General features: G+C 35.8%; 1 protein-coding gene across 3 annotated transcripts in view; it reads right to left on the reverse strand.

The window, feature by feature from the left end:
• The window catches only part of LOC127063040 (uncharacterized), a 79,906-nt gene that overhangs the window by 33,782 nt on the left and 21,124 nt on the right, over nucleotides 1-25,000 (reverse strand). For all 3 annotated transcript variants that reach the window (XR_007781247.1, XR_007781248.1, XM_050992244.1), the window contains 2 exons: nucleotides 18,491-18,665; nucleotides 6,236-6,358 (listed from right to left, as the gene is read on the reverse strand). Coding sequence is in view for 1 of the 3 variants with exons in the window: in XM_050992244.1 (XP_050848201.1) it covers nucleotides 6,236-6,358; nucleotides 18,491-18,665 (298 nt within the window). In the remaining 2 variants the exon portion in view is untranslated. The remainder of the gene's footprint in view (nucleotides 1-6,235; nucleotides 6,359-18,490; nucleotides 18,666-25,000) is intronic.

Raw genomic sequence — 25,000 nt, forward strand, 5'->3', positions numbered from 1 at the left:
GTATCTTCTTATATGAATTCGTGACGTTCTCTTTCAGTTCACAAATTCTTTTCGGAGGGAGGTCCAACATCCCTTGTATAGCCTCTGGCCTTCGATGTAGTACGAGAAGACACGCTCGAAATATGAAAGCGAGTATTCCAACGTTTGCTTTAATATTCTTTCTCACATTCTTCTTTCGTCCTTTCCACCCAAGTCTTTCCATGTTTCCACACGTACATATATATATATATATACATATACATATACATATATATGTATATATATATATATATATATATATATATATATGGGTGCATGGATACACAGATAGATAGATACATATATATTCTTTGCAAAAAGATGTTCGAGAGTTTTTGTACAGTGCGACACACATGGAAACGTAAGTACGTTCTGGTTCGTAGAACGTCACGTCTCCACTATCGTAAAAGTGTGTATCAATTTACAAAGATGTATGTGTATGTATATATATATATATATATATATATATATATATATATATATATATAGGTACATTAATTATGCAAGTAAAATGTGTATTTCTTCTTCGAGTCTCTCTCTCTCTCTCTCTCTATCTTTCGTCTTTATAACTTTCTTCTACCAACAACATTCTTTCTCGTGTCATCTTCTACCCTATCTAACGTCTTTGGTAACAGAAGGGAAAACACGGTCGTCTTGCTAGCTTTTAACGAGGACATAATTAGACGCGTCACGTCGACTAGGCTAGGATCGAGAATATTAATAGAACGAGGATAGATAAAGTGCTTTGTAAGGAAACGCGTTATGGCATCGATCTTTTCATCTATATACACGGCTACATATCTTTTTATTTTTCTCTCTCTTTCTCTTTCTATCTTTCTCTCTTCTCTGTGTCTCTTTTTCTCTTTCTCTTTTTATTTAGTTAATTTTCACTTAACATTTACTCTTTAGCCGTGTAATATATCACGTTAATTAATCGTAATCAAGAATAGTTTGTACATAAAGAGAAGAATCGTGATAAATCCGTAATTAATTAATTAATTTCTAATTAACTAGAATTCCGATCTCTCTCTCTCTCTCTCTCTCTCTCTCTCTCTCTCTCGCTCTGTTTAAATGGTATTATTTCTAATGTAACTCCTGGTAACGTTTATTCTTTCTTTCTTTCTTTCTTTCTTTCTTTCTATTCACTGACCAATATTTTCATGAACATATACAACACATCTATCGAAGATACCTATCTATCCATCGGATCCGATCCGATCCGATCCAATCCATCCATCCATCTCCTTCGAAATTGCGATTCTTCGTAAGGAATCTTTGGAAAGGAACGCGTTGAACGGGGGTGCGGGAGTCCACCGGTTCCGTGAAGCTTCGCGATTTCGTAGGAAGGTAAAGGAAAAGGAAAAAAGTAAAGATCGAAAAAGGGAAGAGAAGGGAAGGAAAAGAACTAAACGGGAAAAGATCGAGCGAGTCGACGTTACTCGGCACAATAACATCACCATCCAAGGAACGTGCGGAGAAACGCTTACGGTTCTACTCTGACCGGCGCATCCATTTTGATCACAAAACTCAAAGCGTAACCGAAGCTATCTGGACAAACGTTCTTGCAGGTACAGAAAGAAAGAAAGAAAGAAAGAAAGAAAGAAAGAAAGAAAGAAAGAAAAGAAAGAAAAAGAGAACTGAAGAAAGGATGATACGAAATAGGATCGACGAAGAGAGACGAACACGAAGAAGACGAAAACGTGAAGGAAGAAGAAGAAGCAAAAGAAGAAGAAGAAGAAGAAGAAGAAGAAGAAAAAGAAGAAGAAGAACAAGACGGGCTTCCACTCGTGTAACATCGAGAATTTTAAGCGATAGGATGCTCGACGTCCGAGAAACGCGATGGAGAAAAGAAAGTATCGGCCGAGCAGAGTTAAGGTATTCGCGAGGAAAGAATTCGAAAAACGCACTTGGCTAGAACAAGAGAGAGAGAGAGGCAGATAGACAGATAGAGAAGGATAGAAAGACAGAACGTACGAAGTAGCAGACCGAGTTAGATAGGTATTTTACATTTGAGGGCTTGGTAAGCCTCTGATCTATTACCGACTGTAAGAGCGCCTGCGGAGTCAGCAATGTCGGTCCAACAAACCGGACAAATCCGATTTTTCCTTCTCTTTCTCTCGTTCTTTCTATCTTCATTTCTTTTACTTCCTCCTCTCCTCCTCCTCTTCTTCTTCTTTTTCTTTTTCTTTTTCTTCTTCTTCTCTTCCATCATCGCCGTATAAGCAAAAGCCGAACGCCGAGAAGCGTAAAAACTGGATAGACACGAACACGAAAATGTAGAGAGAGAGAAAGAGGAGAAGAAGAGAAAGAGAGAGAGAGAGAGAGAGAGAGAGAGAGAGAGAGAGAAGAGAAAAAGAGGGAAAGAGATAGAGAGAGAAATGGACAGATAGAAAAGCTTGAAAAGAGGTTTGAAAGGCTAGCGTGCAAATCATTTTCCGCACGTACGAAACCTTTCGCAGGAGATACAAATTGTAATCCCACTCGATTGGATTTCAAAATTGGTAACGCCGTACTTTCTAGTCACTCTCTCTCTCTCTCTCTCTCTCTCTCTCTCTCTCTCTCTCTCTCTCTCTTTCTCTATATCTGTCTATCTATCTATCTATCTATCTATCTATCTTTCTCTTTCTTTCTCTCTCTCTCTTTGTAAAAGAGTTCGCGTTGACGTGTTACAACGGAGAAAAAAAGAGAAGAAAATAAAGTAAAATAAAAAAAAAGAGAAAGAAAAAAGATCCTCCGCTCTAAAACGTTATAACATTCGAGTTATTTGATTCGCCTCGTGATTGGAAAGGAAGTCTGACAGACTAGAAATCCTCTTTCTAAACTCTTTTCAAAGTTAACGAGCAAGCTAAGTAGGTACCTACTTTATCTACCAAGAGAGAGAGAGAGAGAGAGAGAGAGAGAGAAAATGAGAATTTTCATTTTCGAGAAAATGGAAAATGTGGCATGACGTTTTAAATCGTGAATCAGTTGAAATAAAAGGAAAGAAAGAAAGGAAGAAGAAGAAGAAGAAGAAGAAGAAGAAGAAGAAGAAGAAGAAGAAGAAGAAGAAAGAAACAAAAGAGAGAAAGAAAGGGGAAAGAAAAGGGGGCAAAAGAAAATGATCTTACGTTTGCCCGTAGGGGAGAAAGAAGAAGGGGCAAAAGCTAGATCGAACGAAGTAAAGAAAAAAAAAAAAAGAAAAAAAAATCGGCGATCTAACGTGCGTGCATGCGTTTATACGTGTGTGCGTGTGTGTGTATCTGGCATAACGCGCATAATTAATTATAAAACGTAGCCGCTTAACAATGAACAGCTTTATCGTATCTAAAGCAGGCATTGGCCTTTATGATTGATGATTAGAAATGTCTCGTCGCATTAATCTTTTTGACTTGGAGCGAAATCGAATTTCTACGATGAGAAGGAGAGAAAGAATGTATGTGTGTGTGTGAGAGAGAGAGAGAGAGAAAGTGAAAAAGGAAAAGAATCATTTTCACCGTTGGTTTTCTCTTTTTCTTTCTCTTTTTTTTCCAACCCCTTAGTATCGACATCGATACTTCCATTTCAATTATATCGTTCGCCGTAATAAAATGACACAAAAGAAATATTTGATTACCGTTAAACGTTTCACTCCACCGATCGCACCGTTGTTATTATTACAATTGTAAAAAGAGAGAGAGAGAGAGACTATACAACAATATACATGTACATTTACTTATACAAAACACGTATTTATGTACAACTCGAATTGTCCAAAAATTTTACACTTATTTACGTTCCTATTACACCCACTTCTCATGAGAAAACCTTCGTTAATAAATAAGAATTAACAACGATCAGAATGAATTTGCTCATCGAGCTTATATAACATCTCAATATACACGCGTACTCAAGCATCTGTAAGTAAGTCTCTAAGTAAATCTATATCAAATCTGAGTTTCGAAAATGAAAAGTTTCGTTGGAATAATCATCGATTACTATCGCGTGGATATGGATATAATAATATCGTGTACTATCCTAAGACGTAAAATAGGAAACATTCGACTTTAAAATCATTCTTCGAATATTGTATCAATTAATATGTAATTAATAAATATTATAATGTGTAAAATGTAATTAATGAATATATATATATAATTATTGTGTAATAACGTTTAATCATTGTCCATTATGAATAATAATTATCGTGAGATATTTATTACAATTAACGAGTCATCTCTTTGACCGTCAAACGTCTTTTACGAAAACGAAAGACGTAGATAAAGACGTTTAATGATCGAAAAAATAAATCTCATGAGAAATTGGAGTGTGTGTGTGTGTGAGAGAGAGAGAGAGAGAGAAAGAAAGAGAGAGAGAGAGAGAGAATCGATTCCATCGCTAATACGATTTCTCCCTTAAGAATTCTGTTCGCGGTTACACACGTAAGTACTTACTTACATAGAAATCTGGATTAGAGTGTAAGGTAAGAGATAATAAGATCGGCTTGTTAATTGAATTTTCGACATGTGAGACTTTATCGATCGTATAAGAATATTCCAAAGATAGAATATAATGTTTCGATAGAGAAAAAGAAAGAAAAAGAGAGAGAGAGAGAAGGAGAGGGAAAGAAAGTTTATATTGAATTACAAGTTTGCTCTATCTACTAAAAATGAAGAAATCGATTCGCATTCAACTTGCCATACCCAGACACGAAAATAACGAAGTGCAATTCCGTTAAAACCGTTTTGATAAATCGAAAATGAAACGGTAAAAAGTTCCAACTGGCGTGGAGAAATTTCGAAACGAAAAAGATAAAGGAACACGCGTAATTAAAAAAAAAGAATAATAATAATAAAGAAAAAGAAAAGAAATATTCTTTATAAGGGTAATACGACGTAATTTTCAAATGACAAAAAAATTTCTAATGTACATATACGTAAGTACGTATAACGTATATACGTATACTACGATCTCTAAATCTATAAAATTACATTATTTCACAAAGAAATCACAAGACCACGAAGCGCGTTGAACATGATTCTTGAGAATAATCCTTTCTCTCTCTCTCTCTCTCTCTCTCTCTCTCTCTCTCTCCTATTTCTGTCTCTCCATCTTTCTCCTATCTCTCTTTCATCAATTCTGTAAAATCTCTTTCCATGTATATTAAATGAGACATGTCTCTAGGTCGGTTCTAAGAATTCTCATTTTTATATTTTATTCAGCGCACATTCCTATAAAAAAAAAAAAGAAAGAAAAAAAACACGGTACGCACGGGAAGGTTGTTGAGACGCACAAAATAATAATATTTCTCATGTTAAAGGTATAAAAAAAAACCAACGAGCAATATCGTACAAATAAAAAATTTATCGAGCAGTAGCTTGATACCCGTTTAAATGACATCCTCGATTTCGATTCGAAATCTTCGATAAAAGAAGATAAAGGTTTAAGGAAGAAAGAAGAATTGTAGAAAGTCGACGTGTATATATCTACTTATTTCCTTCGAAAGATCTCCGTTTTGAGATCGCTTCTGTATTTTTTTCTCTCTCTCTCTCTCTCTCTATCTCTCTCTATCTTCTTTTCTTACGTTACCCCTCGAAAGGCATTTACTCCTTCGCCTCTTCAACCCTCGTTCAAGCCGCGATACAAGTTGTCTCTATTCATTTACCCTTTTCTCCCACGGGAATACCATTCTCCGTTTACACTCGCTACGTTACACGACTACGTAGAGACGTAGAGACGTTCTTGAAGAAAATGGCCCGACGATTGGGCTACTGTCTTATTGTGTCTCTCATTTCTCTCACATTCTCACCAAGAAACCATACCTATTTTCCGTAAAAAAAAAAAAAGATAAAAAAGAAAAAGGAAAGGAAAGAAAGACACCATTCTAACGTCTTGACTCACTCGAGAAACCAGAAACGAATAAATTGTCTTTCGTCTTTCGTTAAAGTGTTATCAAAGTACGAGTCACGATTTTGAAAGATCAAAATTCAATGGATTCGAATTTATTCGAATCCAATAAATTTTACGGGTAAGATCGGCTGTGTTAATAGTATAAAAAAAAAAAGAGAGAGAGAGATAATAACGATGATAATAACAATACAGCAAGTATAAAAATATGGAGAAAAAAAAATTGCGTCACCTAAGGCAAATAAAAAGTTCTCGTGAACGTGGTTATATCCTATGAAGGATCGTGCACCGTTACGACTTCCGTTACCGTCGCGTTGATTTTTCTGAAGAATTTTAAAAGGTGCAACGTACTTACCAACGCACCTAGGATTTTCCGCGAAGACGTCGCATCGCCTCCGTTCATTTCGCAATGGAAACAAGAAATCGACTTTTCGTCGACAGGGCTTCGTCGTCGATATCGAAACGACGAGCAATAACGCTGTAAAAATAAAAAATAAATAAATAGAATAAAATCAAATAAAAAGAAGAAACTTCTCTTCTCCCTTCTCTCTCTCTTTTTTTTTAACAATCGGTATTGTAACCATTATTGTTTCAATGCTTTCTTACTGGTCTTTCTACTCTACTCCCCTTTTTCTTTTTCTAATCGTAGAAAATTAAAAGGTACGATTTACAAAAAAAGAAAAAAAAGTAATCTCTTTGATAAATTGTTTGGAATGAAGTTTTGAAAGGAAAAGATACTCTTATACTTTTACTTAAATATTCCGAATAACAAACTGCACCGATCGGTTTCTTTTTATAATATTTATCAAATAAAATCAATTAAAAAAAAAAAAAAAAAAGGAACGGGACAGTTCAATAAAATTCTTTACCCTTTCTTTGGTAGGAAAAAAAGAATTAGAAAAAATTGAGAAGAAGAAAAACGAGAGAGGAAAAAAATAATAAGGAGAAAAAAAGATGGAGAAGAAAGACAGAGTTAGAGTTAGAGATAGAGATAGAGATAGAGATAGAGATAGGCAGACAGAAAGAGAAAGAGAAAGAGAAAGAGAAAGAGAGAGAGAGATGGAGAGAGAGTTCTCGTTGGTAAGTTGCATAGACACGATGCGACACGACAGCTTTATACCTTTGTACCCGCAAGACGAAGTTCCGCGTGCTACGAACAGAGTGGCCAAACTTCCTTTTCCCTGAAGAAACTTTGATAGAAGCTTCACCGTTGTTCCTCTCTCTCTCTCTCTCTCTCTCTCATTCTCTCTCTCTATTTCTCTCTTTCTATCTCTGTCGTTTCTGTCTATACAGCAGCATACGCGCACAAACACAGAAACGAATGCACGCACGTACGCACACATGAGAGTGTGCCGCGACACCCAGTACACACACAAACGCACGCACATATATATATATATACACAAAAGTAGTTTGGAGGTCGTCATTGAGTGACAATGAGCCTGAGGCCGGCGTGACTGCTAGTATCTCTATACTACTTCTTGTCTCCTCCTGTTGCTTGAAGAGTTAGATGTCTGACCTGAGTTCTCATGACTCATAGAGGTGTAAGTACTTAACCAGTAACGAGCCTTTGAACCGACTCGCACGACAACGACAACGACAACGACTGCGACGACTACGACAACGACAATGAACAACGAACAACGTACCATTCTGCAAGATCCTGATTTCAACGACTTCGTTAGAACGACACGTCCTGTTTTCCTAACGGCACACTGTTCACATATATATGTGTGTGTGTGTGTGTATATAAAGATATAATATATATGTATATTCACGTATATACAATGTACCAATTTTCTTATATATCAATCGATCCCATTCACGTACGAACCGAAACGCTGAACCGTGCAAATATTATAGATTACTCAAAAATGACTATTACTACTACCGATTTCTCTCAGAAAAATTGAAGATAATTAAAGAGTGATTGTACACGTGTACATGGTAATGCAGATGGATTAAATGAACTTTCAAAAAAAAAAAATAAATAAATAAATAAATAATAAAAATAAAATTGAAAAAAAAAAAAGAATAAGGCTGCTAAAAAGTTTATATCAAGAAAGAGATGAAAAAACTCTTCTCCTATTCTCACCATCATTTTTCTTCAAGTAAAAAAAAAAAGAGAGAGAGAGAAAAAAAAATCTCTTCGAAATTTTTACAAGCGTTAATTTTGATTAACGAATGAGAAGTAGAAGAAGAACAAGAACGAGGGAAAAAAAGAAAAAAGCAAAAAAAAATGAAAACCGGTCGATTGTTTTCTTCTTCTTCTTTGACAAACTTGTTGTTTTTTTAATACTTCTCTCTCTCTCTCTCTCTCTCTCTCTCTCTCTCTCTCTCTCTCTTTCCATCACTTCCTCCCTTCCATTTTGATCGACAAAGAAGAAAAAGAATAAGAAGAAGAAGAAAGTAAAAAAAAAAAAAACGCACGCGTCATCTCTCCCAGGAAATCTTCCGCTACGGTTTAGTACCGTTAATGCGACTTTTTGCGATTCGTTCGTTCGTTCATTCGTTCATTCCTTCATTCGTTCATTCGTTCGCTCGTGTTCCTACCGTGGAATATATTCCGAAGCTTTCAACATCATCTGCGTTTTTATTTTATTTTTTTTATTCTTTTTTTTTTACGTCGACAGCAACTCTATCTCCCTCTTTCTACATCTACCTCTTCATTGTATCTCCTCCTCCTCCCCCACCCTTCTTCTTCTTCTTCATCCCTCTGTCTCTATCTCTCCGTCTCACTTTCCCTCTCTCTTTCTTTCTTTCCTTTCTCTTTTTTTTCTCTCTCCTATTTTTTTTTTTTTTTGGTTACTGCAAGCAACTTTTCAACTCGGTACTCATCGTCCTACCTCGTCCTCGTCATCGTCGTCGTCGTCGTCGTCGTCGTCGTCGCCTGCACCGTCTCTGAAATTCATTACTACAAGTGCGAAATGTGTTTCGTATTTAAATGCCGGCTTTAGAAGCAGCTGTTTAAAACATCTACAGATCGATTCATCGCCCTTTCCCTTAACCCTCCACCCTCACACCCCATTCCTCATCCCATCTTTACCTCCACCCCCATCCTCATCCTCGATCCACCTTTCACACCCCGACGCTACGCCGTTTTTTAACCCCCGACGAGAACTCTCATCTCTACATGAATTATTTATTCCGACAAGCAATATGTAGATACGTTTCTATAGGTGGATGTCACCGGCAGCTTTTAAAGGATCTCGTCGAACGATAGAGAGAGAGAAAGAGAGAGAATATAAAGTTTCATGCTACCTCACTTCGATCAACGAATCAACGAATAAAAAAAAAAAAAAAGAAAGAAGGAAAAAAATCAACTACGGAATAGCAACGAACGGTCAATGCGATATATAATAATTCGACTTATCGGATATTTACGTAGGCAAATGTATAGTATTCGAAAATAAAACGAACGATGATCATTAACGCGCGATTGCATTATCGAAATAATATTTGAGAATATTTCTCGATAAAGACCGAACGTATTTTTCTCAAAATTATTATAAATATCTATAGGATATCGAAATATCGTATTTAAATGATCGCAAGATTTTTATTAACGAGTTGTTCTATATCGAGTGGAATATACCTACGAACGTTCTCGATGTATTTAATATCGCATAAATACGTATCCTAATTATTAATATTTACAATAAGATGTGAAATTTCGTTTGAAGTCGAACGAAATTCGCAACGATAAATAGACGTTTGAAGCGTTCGTACGATTTATAAGGAAGATCCGTACGAGATCGATCGATGAAGCTTTTCCACGATGAGTAGTATTTCTCTTCGAGAAATTTGAGGCATGTCGAAACGAAAGTTATATATACATATATATAATATACACGCAACACACATATACACACGTATACGTGTTATACGTGTATGATAAACCATCGTAACGGACACATTTATCGATGCCGGAAAATATAAACGTTATCTTTAGTTCGGTAAAAGAGTATTATCGAGGAATAGGTACGTAGCATGTAGAAGGAAGAGAATCTAATGGGAAGTGGAGGATCCTTAATTAAGAGGATCCTAGCGGAAATTAAGGTTATGCACGGCAGCTCTCGCGGTAGTGGTATAAGCGATCTATCGTGCGTGTCTATCGGACGAGAAATTGACTGATATGGTGAAAGACGATGATAAGGAACGAGTATGGAGAGAGAGCTATGACGACGATGATAATAGAAGAAGAGGAACAAGAGAGAAAGAGAAGAGAATGTACCGCTACTGTGGTATTACAAAAGAGCATTATTCGAGTATCTTTTATTAGATAATAATTCTAAAGCAAACCAATTAAGTAGGATATTAATATCCTCGTTAATACTTACTTGCTGGTACAAAGTATCACGATCGATCTTGAATTATTTCAAGCGGAGAATCTTTTCGAACCGCGATCCATCGGATCGATCCTTCGATCGTTCGAATTTCAATCAAACTTAGATAACAATATACACGGTCTATTGCCCTGATTAAACATTACTCTCCCGCTTCGTAACTGCCGAAGAATCCCACCTGATAAACTTGTACAAGAGAGGAGTCTCTCTCTCTCTCTCTCTCTCTCTCTCTCTCTCTCTATCTTTCTCTCGACTAACTAAATTCATCCCGTAAAATAAACTTAGCGTATGGTTATGCGGGCTTCCTTTCGCCCATCTCGCTTCTCCGTGGCTTACCAAAGTTAATTACCTTATGTCGGAAAGATTCTGCAGCTTGTTACGCAGATTTCGGCATCTCCTTTCGAAAGACGAAGTCTGTCGGTCTAAATCTACACATAGATACTCGGATACGTGCGTACAAACGTATACTTATACTTATGTATGTAGATATCTACGTATACGTGTATGTGTAGTATATATATGTATATATATATATACATGCATAAACTTTCGTTCGAGAACGCTCTAATGCTTTTTGACTTTGCTTTTCGTGTATCTTAGAAATTTCACGCGTTCGTAAACCATTTGAAAAATTAAATATGGCGACTTATGGCGATCGTTTTCCAAGGTACATAAGTAGCTACTTACTTAGGTAATCAAGGATTTCATTAAGATAGTAATTGCACATAAGGTATTTTTAGCAAAGTGGTTACAAGTAGATAACCATCTGAAATTATGATCCTATTACCTACGCGAGTGCGTGCGATCGTACTCCTACGACTATCCGTACTGTCGCGATTAAAATGATAAAGAATTCATCGGTATTCTTCCAAAACGTGTGTAAAATCTTCTAAGAGTTTCAAGCTTTTCCGTTTAGTTACCTCTCTATGTACTTAACCGTTCGTTCCTTCGTTCCTTCGTACGGTTCGGTCGGTTCGGTCGTTCGGTTCAAGGGTTGTTCCAAGATATCAGCAAATTCGATCTAAAATTGCTTCGGTCACGCACGACACCGAATCCACTTTACATTCAATCGCGAACAGAAAATAAAAATAAAAAGTCATCGAGACTCTCGGACGAGGAGCACAGTTCGATAACTTGGAACGATAGCTTCGATCTTTAAATATAAGGAAAAAAGAAAAAGGAAAAAGAATTAAGAAAAAAAGAAAAATAAAATAGCTACTTCGAGATCGGACGAAATCGAGTGAATCAATTGAATGGGAGAAGCTGGAGAAGGGAGGAGGATGGTGGAAAAAGGAAACTTTGTCATAGCGGTCGATCTCTCTAGGTTATCCTAGAGCACGAAATTTAGCGACAAATCAGATCCATTAGATTCGGTCGATCGGATGAAACCTCACGTGTGTGTCCATACCGAAGGAACAAAAGCGTCGAAAGCTGATCTCTGACCCGAGTCTAGAGAAAGCTACGATTTTCCAACGAGGGCGGGACTGATAGAGTCGGATGGATCGGATCGAGAAAGGGGAGAGTGGGACGAGGGTTGAAGGGGACAAGAAGGTCTACGTTTCGTTCAATTCGACGGTCGATGTATTCGCAAGAGTCAGAGCGAACGAAATCCTGACTCTGCCTTTAAACGTGCAATCGTTGAAGGATCTCGCAGTAGATAGCAAACCGCAGTTTCCATCGTGAGGAAGATTGATTTTCTAAAAGGTATCTCTTACTTGTCAGGAAGAAAAAAAAATATACAAAAGAAAAAAAAGGAAGAAAGAAATTTAACAAACATTTATCCGTGAAAAAAAATCCGTTTAAAATATTCCAGATAGACGCGATCGAGGGCTCGATCGATTAGCGGGAAGCAAACGATTTCGATTAAGATCGAATGGAAATAAAATTTTAACCGTACGGATATCGTTCCCTTGATATCTGTATGGCGCACGCACACGTGCATACACGACGATTACTTTTCACGATTGAAGAATCACCAAAAGAAAAGTTTACATTGAAGCAGCGTATTTAACAAACACGAAGAGCGCGTTTATATCAGCTGAAAGTACCTTCCGAGTCCCAAGCCGATAAGACCGGCTGGTAATGAGTAATAGGCTGCTTATTTTCAAACTTTCTTTCCCGAGATGAGAGAGCGAGAAAGAAAAAGAGAGGGAGGGAAAGAGGGAGAGGGAGAGGGAGAGAGAGAGAGAGAGAGAAAATCGTAGAGGATGTTAGTGGAAAAAGCGAGAAAGTAAGATGATGAAGTGAGCCAAAAGAGAGAGAGAGAAGGTAAAAGGGTGTGAGGTAAGGGGGTAAAGAAGAGAAGAGAAGAGAAGAGGAGGATGAGGGGGTAGTATGCCCCGGTTGGGAAGTACCGCTAGATAATACTATTAATTTTCTTCCAAGAATCGTAAAATTACGATGAAACTTTAAATTGGATATTTTATCTGATAATCTCCCGGACGGTGCTTATTCGTCTCGCTCATTCTTTTTACCTTCCACCTTACTACTTTCTCTCTCTTTCCCTCTCTCTTTTCCTATCTTTTTCTATCTTTCTCTCTCTCTCTCTCTCTCTCTCTATTTCGCGCGCTCTTCTCTTTATCTATCTTTCGTTCTGTAACACGCGATCATTCTTCAAAAAAAAAAATATGTATATATATATATATATAGGTATATAATTTACAAGATCAAAAAGAAAGAGATGATAATAGCATTAACACTAATATATTATTACACTTATGCGATTAATATTGCCTTTTTCGTTCTCTCGCATCACGCAAAAGCCATGGGCATTTAGGTATACCAAGATTCTTTAAAATATATTATTATTTAAATATATGAATACATATATATATATATGTATGTATGTATGTATGTATGTACAAAGGAAAGAAAACGATTACAAAAGTAGATTAATCAAAGCAAAGCCGAAGAAGCATAATGCAACAGGTTGTTAATAGTGCAGAGTCGGCGACTCTTTGTTTGTAATAAACGCTATTTGGAAGATATATCGCGTTGTCTATAAAGGAATATATTGACACGATTTCGACCTGTGATATATTTCTTTAAAGAAATAATTAAGAAAAAAAAGAAGAAAGTAAAAAAAAGCAAAGAAATGAAGAAAACAAGAAGAAAACAAGAAAAGGAACAAAGAAATAACAAAAAAGTAGGAAAGTAAGTGAGAGAAAAAAAAAGAAAAGTAAAATCAAAGAAATAAGAATCTTTGAAAAGTAACTAACGAACGAAAGAAACGAACGGATAGATAGATGGATGTCCATCGAATTGATCGTTAAGAAAAATCGTAGGAAGAGGAGAACGTCGAAGGTGAACAGTAATTACCGGATTCATGAGGTCGTTAACTCTCGAACGAGCGTAAAATCGAGCTCGCAAGAAGCGCGAACTCTCTCTCTCTCTCTCTCTCTTTCTCTCTCTCGCTTTCTTTTTCTCTTTCTTTCTCCTTCTCTCTCCGAAACTTTTCCACGTTAGCAACCTCAGGCCAGAGGAAAGATTTTAAATTCTCATCGGACTATAACCGAGCACTAACTACCACTGCCGAAGAGAATATATACGTCTTCGTGAGAACGAGCTCGAAGCTTTTTACCGTGGCACAAACAACGCTAATTAACGGGAGGTATCGTCCTTGTCATCGTCTCGTAAGAAAGGAAACGCTAATTGGATTATAATATGGAAATAAAATGTAAAGAAAATCAACAAAGATCTTATTTCCCTCGTTCGTTCCTTGACTGACGAATCGACTGTTGCTTTAAAAAAGGAAAAGAAAAAGAAAAAGAAAAAGAAAGAAAGAAAGAAAGAAAGAAAGAAACGGAGAAGGGAGGAAAGACAACAAGAATTAACCAATGTGAGAGAGAGAGAGAGAGAAGAGGAGAAGAAATTGAGAAAAGAATCGTCCGGTCGAAACGTTAAAAGCGTGATATAAAAAAGAGTTTCGTGAAGAGAGAAAAAAAAGAGACACGAGAAAGAGGGAGAGAGGGAGAGAGTCAGAGTCATCGAGTGAGAAAAATTGCCTTCCGACTTCCACTTTTTCTCGTGCCGATATAAAGGTATATAGTATATTCCTCTATTCTCACGGCATACAAATGTCAGACCATTCCCTTAGCAAAAGGGCGGATTCTTAAAACGAAGTAGAGACAAGTCGTGGCAGCCGAGCCTCGACGACTGCCGTTGCCACCACCGCCTTTCCTCGCGACGCATTAACCTTAACGACCTTTTAGCGAGCGTTTTTCCTTTTTTTTCTTCCTCTTTCCTTCTTCTGCTTGTCGAGAGAAAGAGAAAGAGAGAAGGTGAAGGGAAGAACGTGGATTTTTTTCTGCCAAGTTCCTGAGATTGCCGTGTCGCCAGCTCAGCGCCTCTTAATGTTACCTTTTTTCTGTCCACCTTATATCCTATCCGTCTCTACCCTCTTCTTTATCCCTCTCTTCCTTTCTCTCTCTATCTATCTCTCTTTCTCTTTTTCTATCCCGTTTTTTTCTTTACTCTTTCCTCCTAGTCCTCATCTTCATCCTTATTCTCATCCTCATCCTCATCCTCATCCTCATCCTCCTCGTCGTCTTCTTCCTTCTCTCTTACCACTGCTACTCGCTCTTCTCTGTAGTCACTTTTCTACAGTGACCTGCTATACCGACCCTAAAGACTTGATACACTATTAGCGCTTTTTATCCTCTACCTACCTACCTACCTACCCATCTACCCACCTACCAACCATCATCTTTCTACGACATACATATTCCGGGAATTCTTGCCCGAGGATAGACAAAATGTATTCTCCAAGGACTTTGCCCGGTCTAACTCTCTTTCTCTCTCTTTCTATCTATCTATCTATTCTATCGCTCTGTCTCTCTCTGTCTCTTTCTCTTGCTCAGTAGAATTTCCATTGCCGCAGAATATATAACTTGAAAAACGTTGTAATGGAAACGTAATTAGAGAGAAAACGTTGCCTCCTGTTTTCCATCTTTATAGGAATCGAAGAGGAGATTCTTTTTTCATATAATGTAAAAAAGTAAATAGAACGAGGAGAGAACGTTGGTAGATGTATTATCCATCGGACCGCGAAGGGAAAGGGAACGACCAACGAGTTATTTGTTCTGGATTGTAAAAGAAAAAAAAAAAGAACGAAAAAAAGAAAGAGAAGTTAAAACAACCGTCTGAGAGAAAGAAGAAAATGGAGAATAGGAAGAGAAAAGAGACAGACAGAGACAGACAGACAGAGAGAGAGAGAAAGAGAGAGAATACAAAAAGGAAAAAAAGGGTGTAACGAAGTCAGACGAAAAGCGTAAAAGCATTCTAAAGTGTTAACCGAATTGCAAAACGAAAATAATACGCTACGAAGCTTTACTTATTTTCTCTCTTTTTCTCATTCACACACACACACACACACACATACACCGATATATAGAAAGACGCACACAGATACATGTACGTATATATTCTTTCTCTCTCTTCCTTCTTACTCTTTCAGTTACAACGTTATACAACTTCAACAGATAGTTCGTCCCACACGTAACGTTCGTCTTTACTACGTTCCACCAACTCGCAAAAATAGTTCTCGCCTCCCACAACCAGTCGGAATCTCGTTTGCAAGGTACGCGAGCGGAATATCGAAGAACATTTCAAGAACGAGGCCAGACTTTCCTAGAAAACTCTATTCGCGCAAGGCTCAAATGCAGTAAGTAGCCGCATAGTCTACGAGAATCAGCCCATACAAAGGCCGCCAGACAAATATAAAACGTTTTTTTTATTTCCATTTATTTCTACGTTCTCGTTCCTACTTTCTTTTTATATAATATACGAATTAGTATTTATTTTTGTTCGATCGAACATTATCGTCTCGGTCTCGAGATCGACGATCGTAAAGATGAAAAAAAAAATAGCACGCTCTACTTATTACTGATTTTTTTTTTATTTATCGATTTAACACAAACTAACTTTTTGTAATGAAAAATTAAATTTTGTAGGTATTGATATACTATAGGTATTTATCGTACGCACGCGTGCGATATTATACGATGAAAAGAAAAAAGAAAATAAAAAGATCTCTGCATTTTGATACTCGCAATATTTTCTAGAAACGTTCGTCAATTATATCTTTACCATTTTAATTGCTTGTTTCGATTCGAATTTATCATCATGTTGCTAGGAATAATATAACGATAATATTCGTAATAATGATACTAATAACAATGACGATAATGCTAATAATTATCATATATTAACATCGTTATGCATCACATTGCAAAATAATTATTATTTTTCTATTATGCGTTTGAAAAACAATATGTTGATATTACTATTATTATATATCAAACATATTATATATGTATATATATATATATAGAATTGTTATCATATCGTATTATTCCTATAAGAGCTTCTCCTTGTTATCTTTAATTAGTCGTTCGATAAATATATTCCAAATACAAAAGAAATGAATTATTCATTATTTATCCTGGCAACGTTCTCGTTATCCGTTCATTTATGTTGTATAGTATTATGCCGGTAAATCGGTAACGTGCAAAACGTCGAACAAAAGCTTACTTATGTAACTATATCTATACGTAACTATGCATATATTTTACAAACTTGTATGTAAAAATATACACACACATGGATATATATATATATATCTACACATGTATGACGCGCTTTATGGGATGTTATTAGCAATCCCCGTCATTTTCCCAACGAATAGCTTCGAATCGACCAACAAATTCGCATGAATCTCTCATCGATATTGAGATCGAATTTTTAATATCGATGTTACTACTGCTACTACTCTCTCTCTCTCTCTCTCTCTCTCTCACTCTCTCTCTCTCTGGGCAATATCATCGATTATGTTGACCGACCACGTACGATTACTGACAAAATCATTATTATCGATTAACTGCCGAATATTTTTTTCTATTTTCAATAAAATTAAAATTAATTACAAAACGAATCGTACAACGATAGTAACAGCATTTTCACGAGCATTGACCCAGGAAAGGTATATTTACATTTTCGAAAGGTCAATTACACGGTGGAGTGCTTTATAAATGACCACAAATCGATGTGGTGTAAATTTGTCGCAAATTAAAAACCTATAAGAAATGTTATCTTCATTTATACCCTAAGATCTCTAATTAACGATGCACTCATCGTCGTATTTTCGTCTCATAAAAATTAACTGATATTCGCAGTTAATTGTTCGGTAAAAAAAAAATATCAATGTCCTTCTAATCTGATATTAACTTACAAACTATTATATACGTATATATAACATATATGTATGCATGTATAACGTACGTTCGTATAAAACGTCGAACTGTTATTAATACATAAAAGTAAAAAAAAAAAAAAATATATATATATTTCTGAATAAACGAGTAAAAATTTTCTTGATTGGCAGCTTCCATTTTCGGAAAAAGACAGGTTCCATGAAAATTGGAAAACTCTTCGGAAATAGACGAAATTCTAATTGCTAATAACTTTCACGTAATTACTTGTATGATCCGTTTGTGCAAATAACATACGTATCGCGTAAAACCTCGAATTAATATTAAAACGTAAAAATCAAAAAATGAAAAAGAAAAGAAATATCTAAATCTCAACGAGTGAAAAACAATGATTCGCGAAACGAATATATATATTTTTTTTTTTACAAATATTTCATGGATCGAAGGACTTTTTTTTTTTCTTCTTTGTTTTCGAAAGAATCGGGTTCCGTGGAAGCTGGAAAACTCTTCGGAAATATATGAAAGGAGAACGATTATCGTAAATTCGTCGGAGATACCGACGCGTATGAGAATAAACAGACAACGGTAGAGAAACAAAGAACGAAAGCGAGCGAGCGAGAGAGAAAGAGAGAGAAAAAAAGAATACGAGAGAAAGAGAGATAGAGATAGAGATAGAGAGGTTGAAGCTATAGTTGAGAGGATCGAGAGAATGGGGGATGAGAGTGAGGATGGTAAGGGTGAGGACGAGGACGAGGGTGAGGACGAGGGTGAGGACGAGGGTGAGGACGAGGGTGAGGACGAGGGTTGCCTCGAGAAGGGGTCGCGCGTGAAAGAATACGAAATTCTGCGGAGCGTGCACGTTGCTCGCGTATCTCTGCGTCGGGTATGTATGTATATGTATGTATATTCCAAGCGTTCCCTGTAAATTTTCCAGGTGAACGCGGTCCGCGTAAACTCGCGCACGAATAAATTCATTCGTTATGAGAAGCTCCGGTCGCCGGACGTTATCGAACGAAGCACGTCGGAATTGCTTAACGAAACGGAATTACTGCTTACCTCCGTGCACTTGTCCTTCTTCCTCTCTTCTTCCTTCCGAATCCTCTATCTTTCTTCTTTTTTCTTTTTTTTCTCTTTTTTTCTTTTTTTTTTTTTTTTTACTTTGTTCTCTCCTTTGCTCTTCTCTTTTCTTTGTATTCCTTCTTCTTTTTTTCCCTCTCGATCCATCCAACTTCTGTAAACGTGTGTGCGTATAAATGTGTGAACACTTTTAATGTCAACATTGTCACTAGTAATATTATTGTTATTATTAATAGTTATAGCATATGTATAAGCGGTAACGAGTGAAAATGCGATGAGTTTGATTCGTATAAGCGTGATTCTAAGCGATCGCTTTGTTGTAAGTGGATTATATATATCGGTATTTAGATAGACGAAAATGTAGCGATTGGATTTTTATAGATAAATGTTCGTTGTTAAGAAGATTGTTGTAGTATACGTGTTATAGTATCGAGTATTATTTCTGATAGGAATATAACCACAAACGTTGCATGTTATAATTAATCGTATATCGTTTTATCGTAACAAAACATTTTACCTATAACGATACTTGTTAATAAAATTAATCGTTAATACGTATAATATAATCGATCGAGAAATAATAACCGAATTTCGTCGTAAGCTAGATCGTAAGACTAATTTTACAGAACGATACGAACTCGTAAACGTCCCGAATGGAAATGACGCACAGTGACGATTGAAAGTCACGCGTAACACGTATTTCTCTGTGAGTAACAATGACTCATCGTTTCTGTAACAAAATTCGAGGAAATTTCAGTTGAAGAAATTTTGTTAAGTACTACGTATATACGAAGAAACGTAAACAAGCTATTCCAATGACCTCGTTAAATGTTTTCGAATTTATGAAAGACCGTAGAATCCAATCGTCCTGTATATAGGTCAATATATAATACAATGTACGCGTATACGTACGTACATATATTTATATACCGATATTACGGATAGACTCTCGTAATATATAATTAAAAATCAATAAATAAAACTGTTAGATTATCGATAACAATATATTCATTGATAATGTTCCTTCACTCGTAATAGAACGTAACAAACTATGAGTCGGTGACATTCTCGGTAAAACAAATCCCGCGTACCAAACATATGCATACACACGTGTGTGTGCGTGCGCGCACGTGTGTATATATATATATATATACTATCATTCGCGTAAAATAATAATTTTCAATTGGACATTCGAATTGGACATGGCCACTACTCGGAATAGGGGAGGAAGCTCGTGCGTATACCTTTTAGCAGGCGACCGCGTTTAATCACGAACGTTTTATACACCCTCTTGTGGTATTTCAATTTGAGAGATAACGGTCCACTCGTTACGTCCTTAAAAATTCAAAAGCTGGAAACGAATGTCCTCCGCAAATAAAGAGAGAAACCGCGGAAGGGAAAAAGAAGGGAAATAGAAAAAAAGGGGCAAAACGAAGAAGGAAAGAAGGAAAGAAAGAAAAAAAAGAAAGAAAGAAAGAAACAAAGAGAAAAAGGGAAGAAAGAAGAGAAAAAGAAGAAAGAAAACGAAAACAATTTTTAATTCCACGAGACATTCTTGACATAAGAGATAATGAAAATCGAGCTACATACACGGCTATGTACCGTAGTTACGTTCTACGTACATATATACGTACAGTACGTGTATACATACGTAGATAGATGTAATCGAAAAACGTACAAGTATTGTAGATTTAACGGTGCCGAGTTTCAATTCTCAAATGAAAAAAAACAGAAAGGATTATTTGGAATTATTTTATGCGTTCGAACGAGATTACTTCGGTCTCAGCATCGATCCTCGGCATTTCTATGTGTTCCGTATCCGATGTGGTATCGTCTCGAGAGTATTCAACATCATCCTCTTTCTTCTCGAGAGTATCGATACTCCCAACACGTCCTACAAATACACGTACATTGAAATATACGTACACGGGCGAACGAACGAGCGAACGCGCGCGCACATACAGATATACGTACAACACCAGTAGCCATATCGCAAAGCTCGAGCCCGCTATACTCTGCAAAATTGGGGATGCATTACTCTGATTCGATAACAAATTTTAATTATCGTATAGCAAATGAACGCTCGGTCGACCGAAATTAATCGCGATGCGGCTAACGCGAAAGCAGATACATATCTCAACGGGTTAAGTTCGATTTCAACGCGCAAAGATATATCTTTTATATATCTGTGGGTGTATATGTATGTGTATATAATATATATGTGTGTGTGTGTGTATGCATACATATCTCTCGTTGAGAAATAGTTTAAACCAGAAAAATTCATTTTTCTTATGGATTTATACGTATCACTACCTACGTACGTGTGATACTTCAAATAGATCATCAAAAAATATTTTATATGTACACTTTTTTCTCTCTCTCTCTCTCTCTCCTTTTTTTCTTTTTTTTTTTTTAATTAATCGACTGCTTCTAGAACGAACGGTGCATATACTCTAAATTGTTTAACGGATATATATATATATATTTAAATAATGTCTTATAGAAAATAAAGCGGAACTAAGATAGCTGAAGAAAAAAGCAAAGAAAAAAAAAAGATTTTATTAAATAATTTTAAATTCTATAAATTTATGTACCTTATCTACGTTTATCCAACAAAAATTTATTTAAAATTCTTAACGTAGTACTTCACATACCATTAAAAAATTTACTAAAGAAATTCCATGCATTTTGTACGGTATGTAAAAATACTTATAGGATCGAAAAAAAAAAATAGAAAAAAAAAATGAGAGAAAGAAAGAAAGAAAGAAAGAAAGAAAGAAAAGCGTAGGTATATTTCGACGACCCATAATTCCACGCGTTCCTTTATATCGCGTTCCGGTTTTCTTTCTTCGGGCGCGCGAATTAACACGCGGGGATGCAAATAAAGATACGTACGGGCGCGAGCTTGAAAATCTCGTAGAGTATTTGCACGAGCGAAACGTTGAAATTTATGTTAATCCATGCTGCATAGTTATCAACCGGTACGTTAAACGTTTTCCTAGAACTCCAAACGAAAATAACTTTTTGCATCTTTGAATATCCCTGACAAATTTTCATCAATCAAATATATAAATTAATTAAATCGGTTAATTAGTTTGTTCGATTTTATACGTGCGCGTGTTAAAATTTTAAACAAAATTCATTTCCCGGAAGGAAAAAAAAAAGAAAAAAAAAACAAAGAAATTATTAGCCTCTCTTCCATTAATAAAATTTAACGACGATTATCACAACTATCGGTCTGTGTTTTGATAAGATCATAATAGACGAGTTCGGTTTCTATTCTAGTTTGTTTATATTCAAAGTCGAAAAGGTACGCGTCGTGTTGGAAAGTCGTCAGTCTAATACGAGCCGTCGTCGCGTTTAGATATATATATATATATATATATATATAGAGAGAGAGATATATATATATATATATATATCTTCGTATATAATTTACATACATATAGTTCCTTCGTTTCTTGTCTCTTACTTACGTAGATTTCAAAGTTGGACATAATTTTAATAAAATTAATACATAGCATCGTGATCGTGGTTATCAACAAATATGTGACGTCATAATTAAACACACGACCTATTTTACGATCAAACTAAAAATTGTAATAAAATCTTTTCATTATAACAACACTCATTTTCCGATATATTTTCTTATAACATCTTGTAAAGTTGTAAAACGTAGTTCTTGTTCTTATTACTCTCTCTCTCTCTCTCTCTCTCTCTCTCACTTTCTTATATTAGATCTATTTATAAACGAGTGATATTAAAATACAATATTTATGGTTAACTGATTACACTACTTTCTTATATATTCTTTTCATCGAGTACCTCAGTTTCTAATTATTTTAATTAATATCTTGTAAAATATGTATAATTCTCGTTCTTATCGATATTATCTTTCCCTCTCTCTCTCTAGCCTGATCACATAGGATTCTCCGAGAAAAGTTAAAGGCGAAGAAAGCGTCGGACATTTTGTTTGGTGTGCACGTTATTAAAGTATTAAATATTTGATGGGAAAATACGCGAGATGGATAAAGAGTGCGAGAACTCTTTGCAAAAACGTTCCAACGAACGCAAACGCTCGCGAGATATTCGTAAGGAGGGAGAATTGAGGGGATGGGAGGATGAGGAGGAGGAGGAGGAGGGAGAGGGGAGGAAAAAAGAAGAGAGGGGATGAGAGAGAAGGAAGAGAAGGGGTGGAAAATGGGTAGAAAGAGGCCTTTGCGCGTTTCAGTAGAGTGTGCCAAGTGGAATATTTCCTAGAACGTAGTTCACCATGAATTCTACGGAGCACGCTGGATACAACACGAAGGTGCACTTTATTTGATCTAATCAACGAACGGACCGAGCGACGGTCCGTTCCGTTCCATCCCGTTCTTCTGTTCCGTTCTACTGCTTTCCTCGTTCGAATGAAACTCCGCGTGTAAGCATTATTATTCATCCGTCGTATCTTATTACAGAAAAGCTTAGAAATGTCCTTGCAAATTGTTCAGTCAGTCCCCGATACATAACGACGAGCATAAAACCAGTAAGTAAGTACCTGTGTTAATAATAATAGCAATAGTAAGAGTAATAGTAATAAAAATACAAAAAGAAAATAATGAAAAATTGTATAAAATCTAAAATGTATCGCGAGAAAGGAAGGAAGGAAAGAACGAAAAAGAAAGAAAGAGAGTAGGGAGGGATACGGATAGAAGGAAAAGGAGAAATCGCAGAAGCTCTTTCTGTCGCTTCGTAAATCGAATCATTCGCTGTCTCTCAAACGAATCACATTGCTATTTCATACGTGATTTTGTCGACAAGCAAAGAAACGGAATCTAATTTCACGCGTTTCGCGCTAAAAGTAGAAGATATATACGATGGCCGAGAGGTCAGGGCTCTGTAAAAGTTCAAAGACGCAAATCGGATATTGTTTGTAAAAATACGAATTCGTAAAAAATAGTTTTTTTTCGGAAATCTCGTATCTCTTTCTTTCGTCCTTCTTCTTTTTTTTTTTTTCTTTAAACATTTAACAGATTACAAAAAAAAAAAATTCACGTTCGACGAATAGAAATAGTCGAATTAAATCGCGATTTACATACGTATATGTTCGTAGGTACATATGTACAAGAGATTATTCGAAAATTATTTGTAGAAACGTGTCGACCTCTCTTTCGACATTTAATATGTGATTATATCTTTTTAAAGAATTTTTAGAAACGTATTATATCAACGCGAGATTATTAAATATTCAAGCGAGAATACTACAAACAATTATATTATCGTAATGCGTTATTATGAAATTTAATTAAAAAACTAAATTATTGCATACATATTTACACGACGTAATTAATACATTTATTATCACTTCCTGTGTAAATTTAAGAGTTATCTAATAATTCTAATAACAAATTTTCGCGTTAACGAAAAGAGATAGAGATAGAGAGAGGGAGGGGGAGAGATTCGACGTACATAAGCAAACTTAAGCAGACAAAAAACGAAAAATTTGAACGACTCGATTGAATGGATTGATCTCCCAAAGTATTAATATCGCATACCTAGAGACATATACGTACGTATATACATATATGTCACACACGGTTTATAGGTTTATCCCGATTATTAACGCACGAAAGACATAAAATCGATGGACGTCGCTTAACAGGATTATTTCGAGAGGAAGCGTTTCGAGTAAGTGTGACAACACCAACGACAGGTAGATGATACAACATCGCCTATAACAAGCCGCCAAACAAGCGTTGCTTACTTTTAATTCCTTGGATTGTTGAAACCGAAGCGTTCAACATTTTTTACTCGCTGGTTTGTCCGTAGGATTATTTGATATAGAAAGAGAGAAAGAGAGAGAGAGAGAAGGAAAAAGAAAGGAAAAAAAAAGAAAAACAGAAATAAATAAAATGAGAATATCAGTTAGCAAGGAATGTATGCATGATAGAAACTACTATTATATATACTACGTAGTAATAGTATATATATATATATCTCTAGCGCATAGCCAACGTGCTCACGTGGCCAATCAAGAGCGTGACCGGCATGACGGTAGATAATCCGAAGAAATTCGATACTAATAACAAGATGACGTCGTACTGTTATCTAATACAATATTTTTCTTTTCTTTCTCTTTATTTCATTCTTTTTTCTTTCTTACTATTTATCGACACATAATCCATACGATGAACAAGACGTAATCCCTATGACAACGCGATGAAAAATCGTATAATAATATCCGACAGTTTTAGATTGATCCAGTTTGATATATAATTTCAAATATTCCTGATTAAAAAGAATATGTATATATATCAAATAGAAATTTGTAGATTATATACATGTTTTATAATAAAATAAAAGGTAACGAAATTTTAAGCTCTGGAAATAAAGAAAATTTTCAAGCAATTTACATACATTTGAAAATTACTTTTCAACGTTACTATTCTTAAAAGACTTCTCAATTAAAAATTAAATATCTCTGTTCTACGTTGAACAAAACTAATTATT

This window comes from Vespula vulgaris, chromosome 4, assembly GCF_905475345.1.
Source record: "Vespula vulgaris chromosome 4, iyVesVulg1.1, whole genome shotgun sequence".
NCBI classification, from domain to species: domain Eukaryota; kingdom Metazoa; phylum Arthropoda; class Insecta; order Hymenoptera; family Vespidae; genus Vespula; species Vespula vulgaris.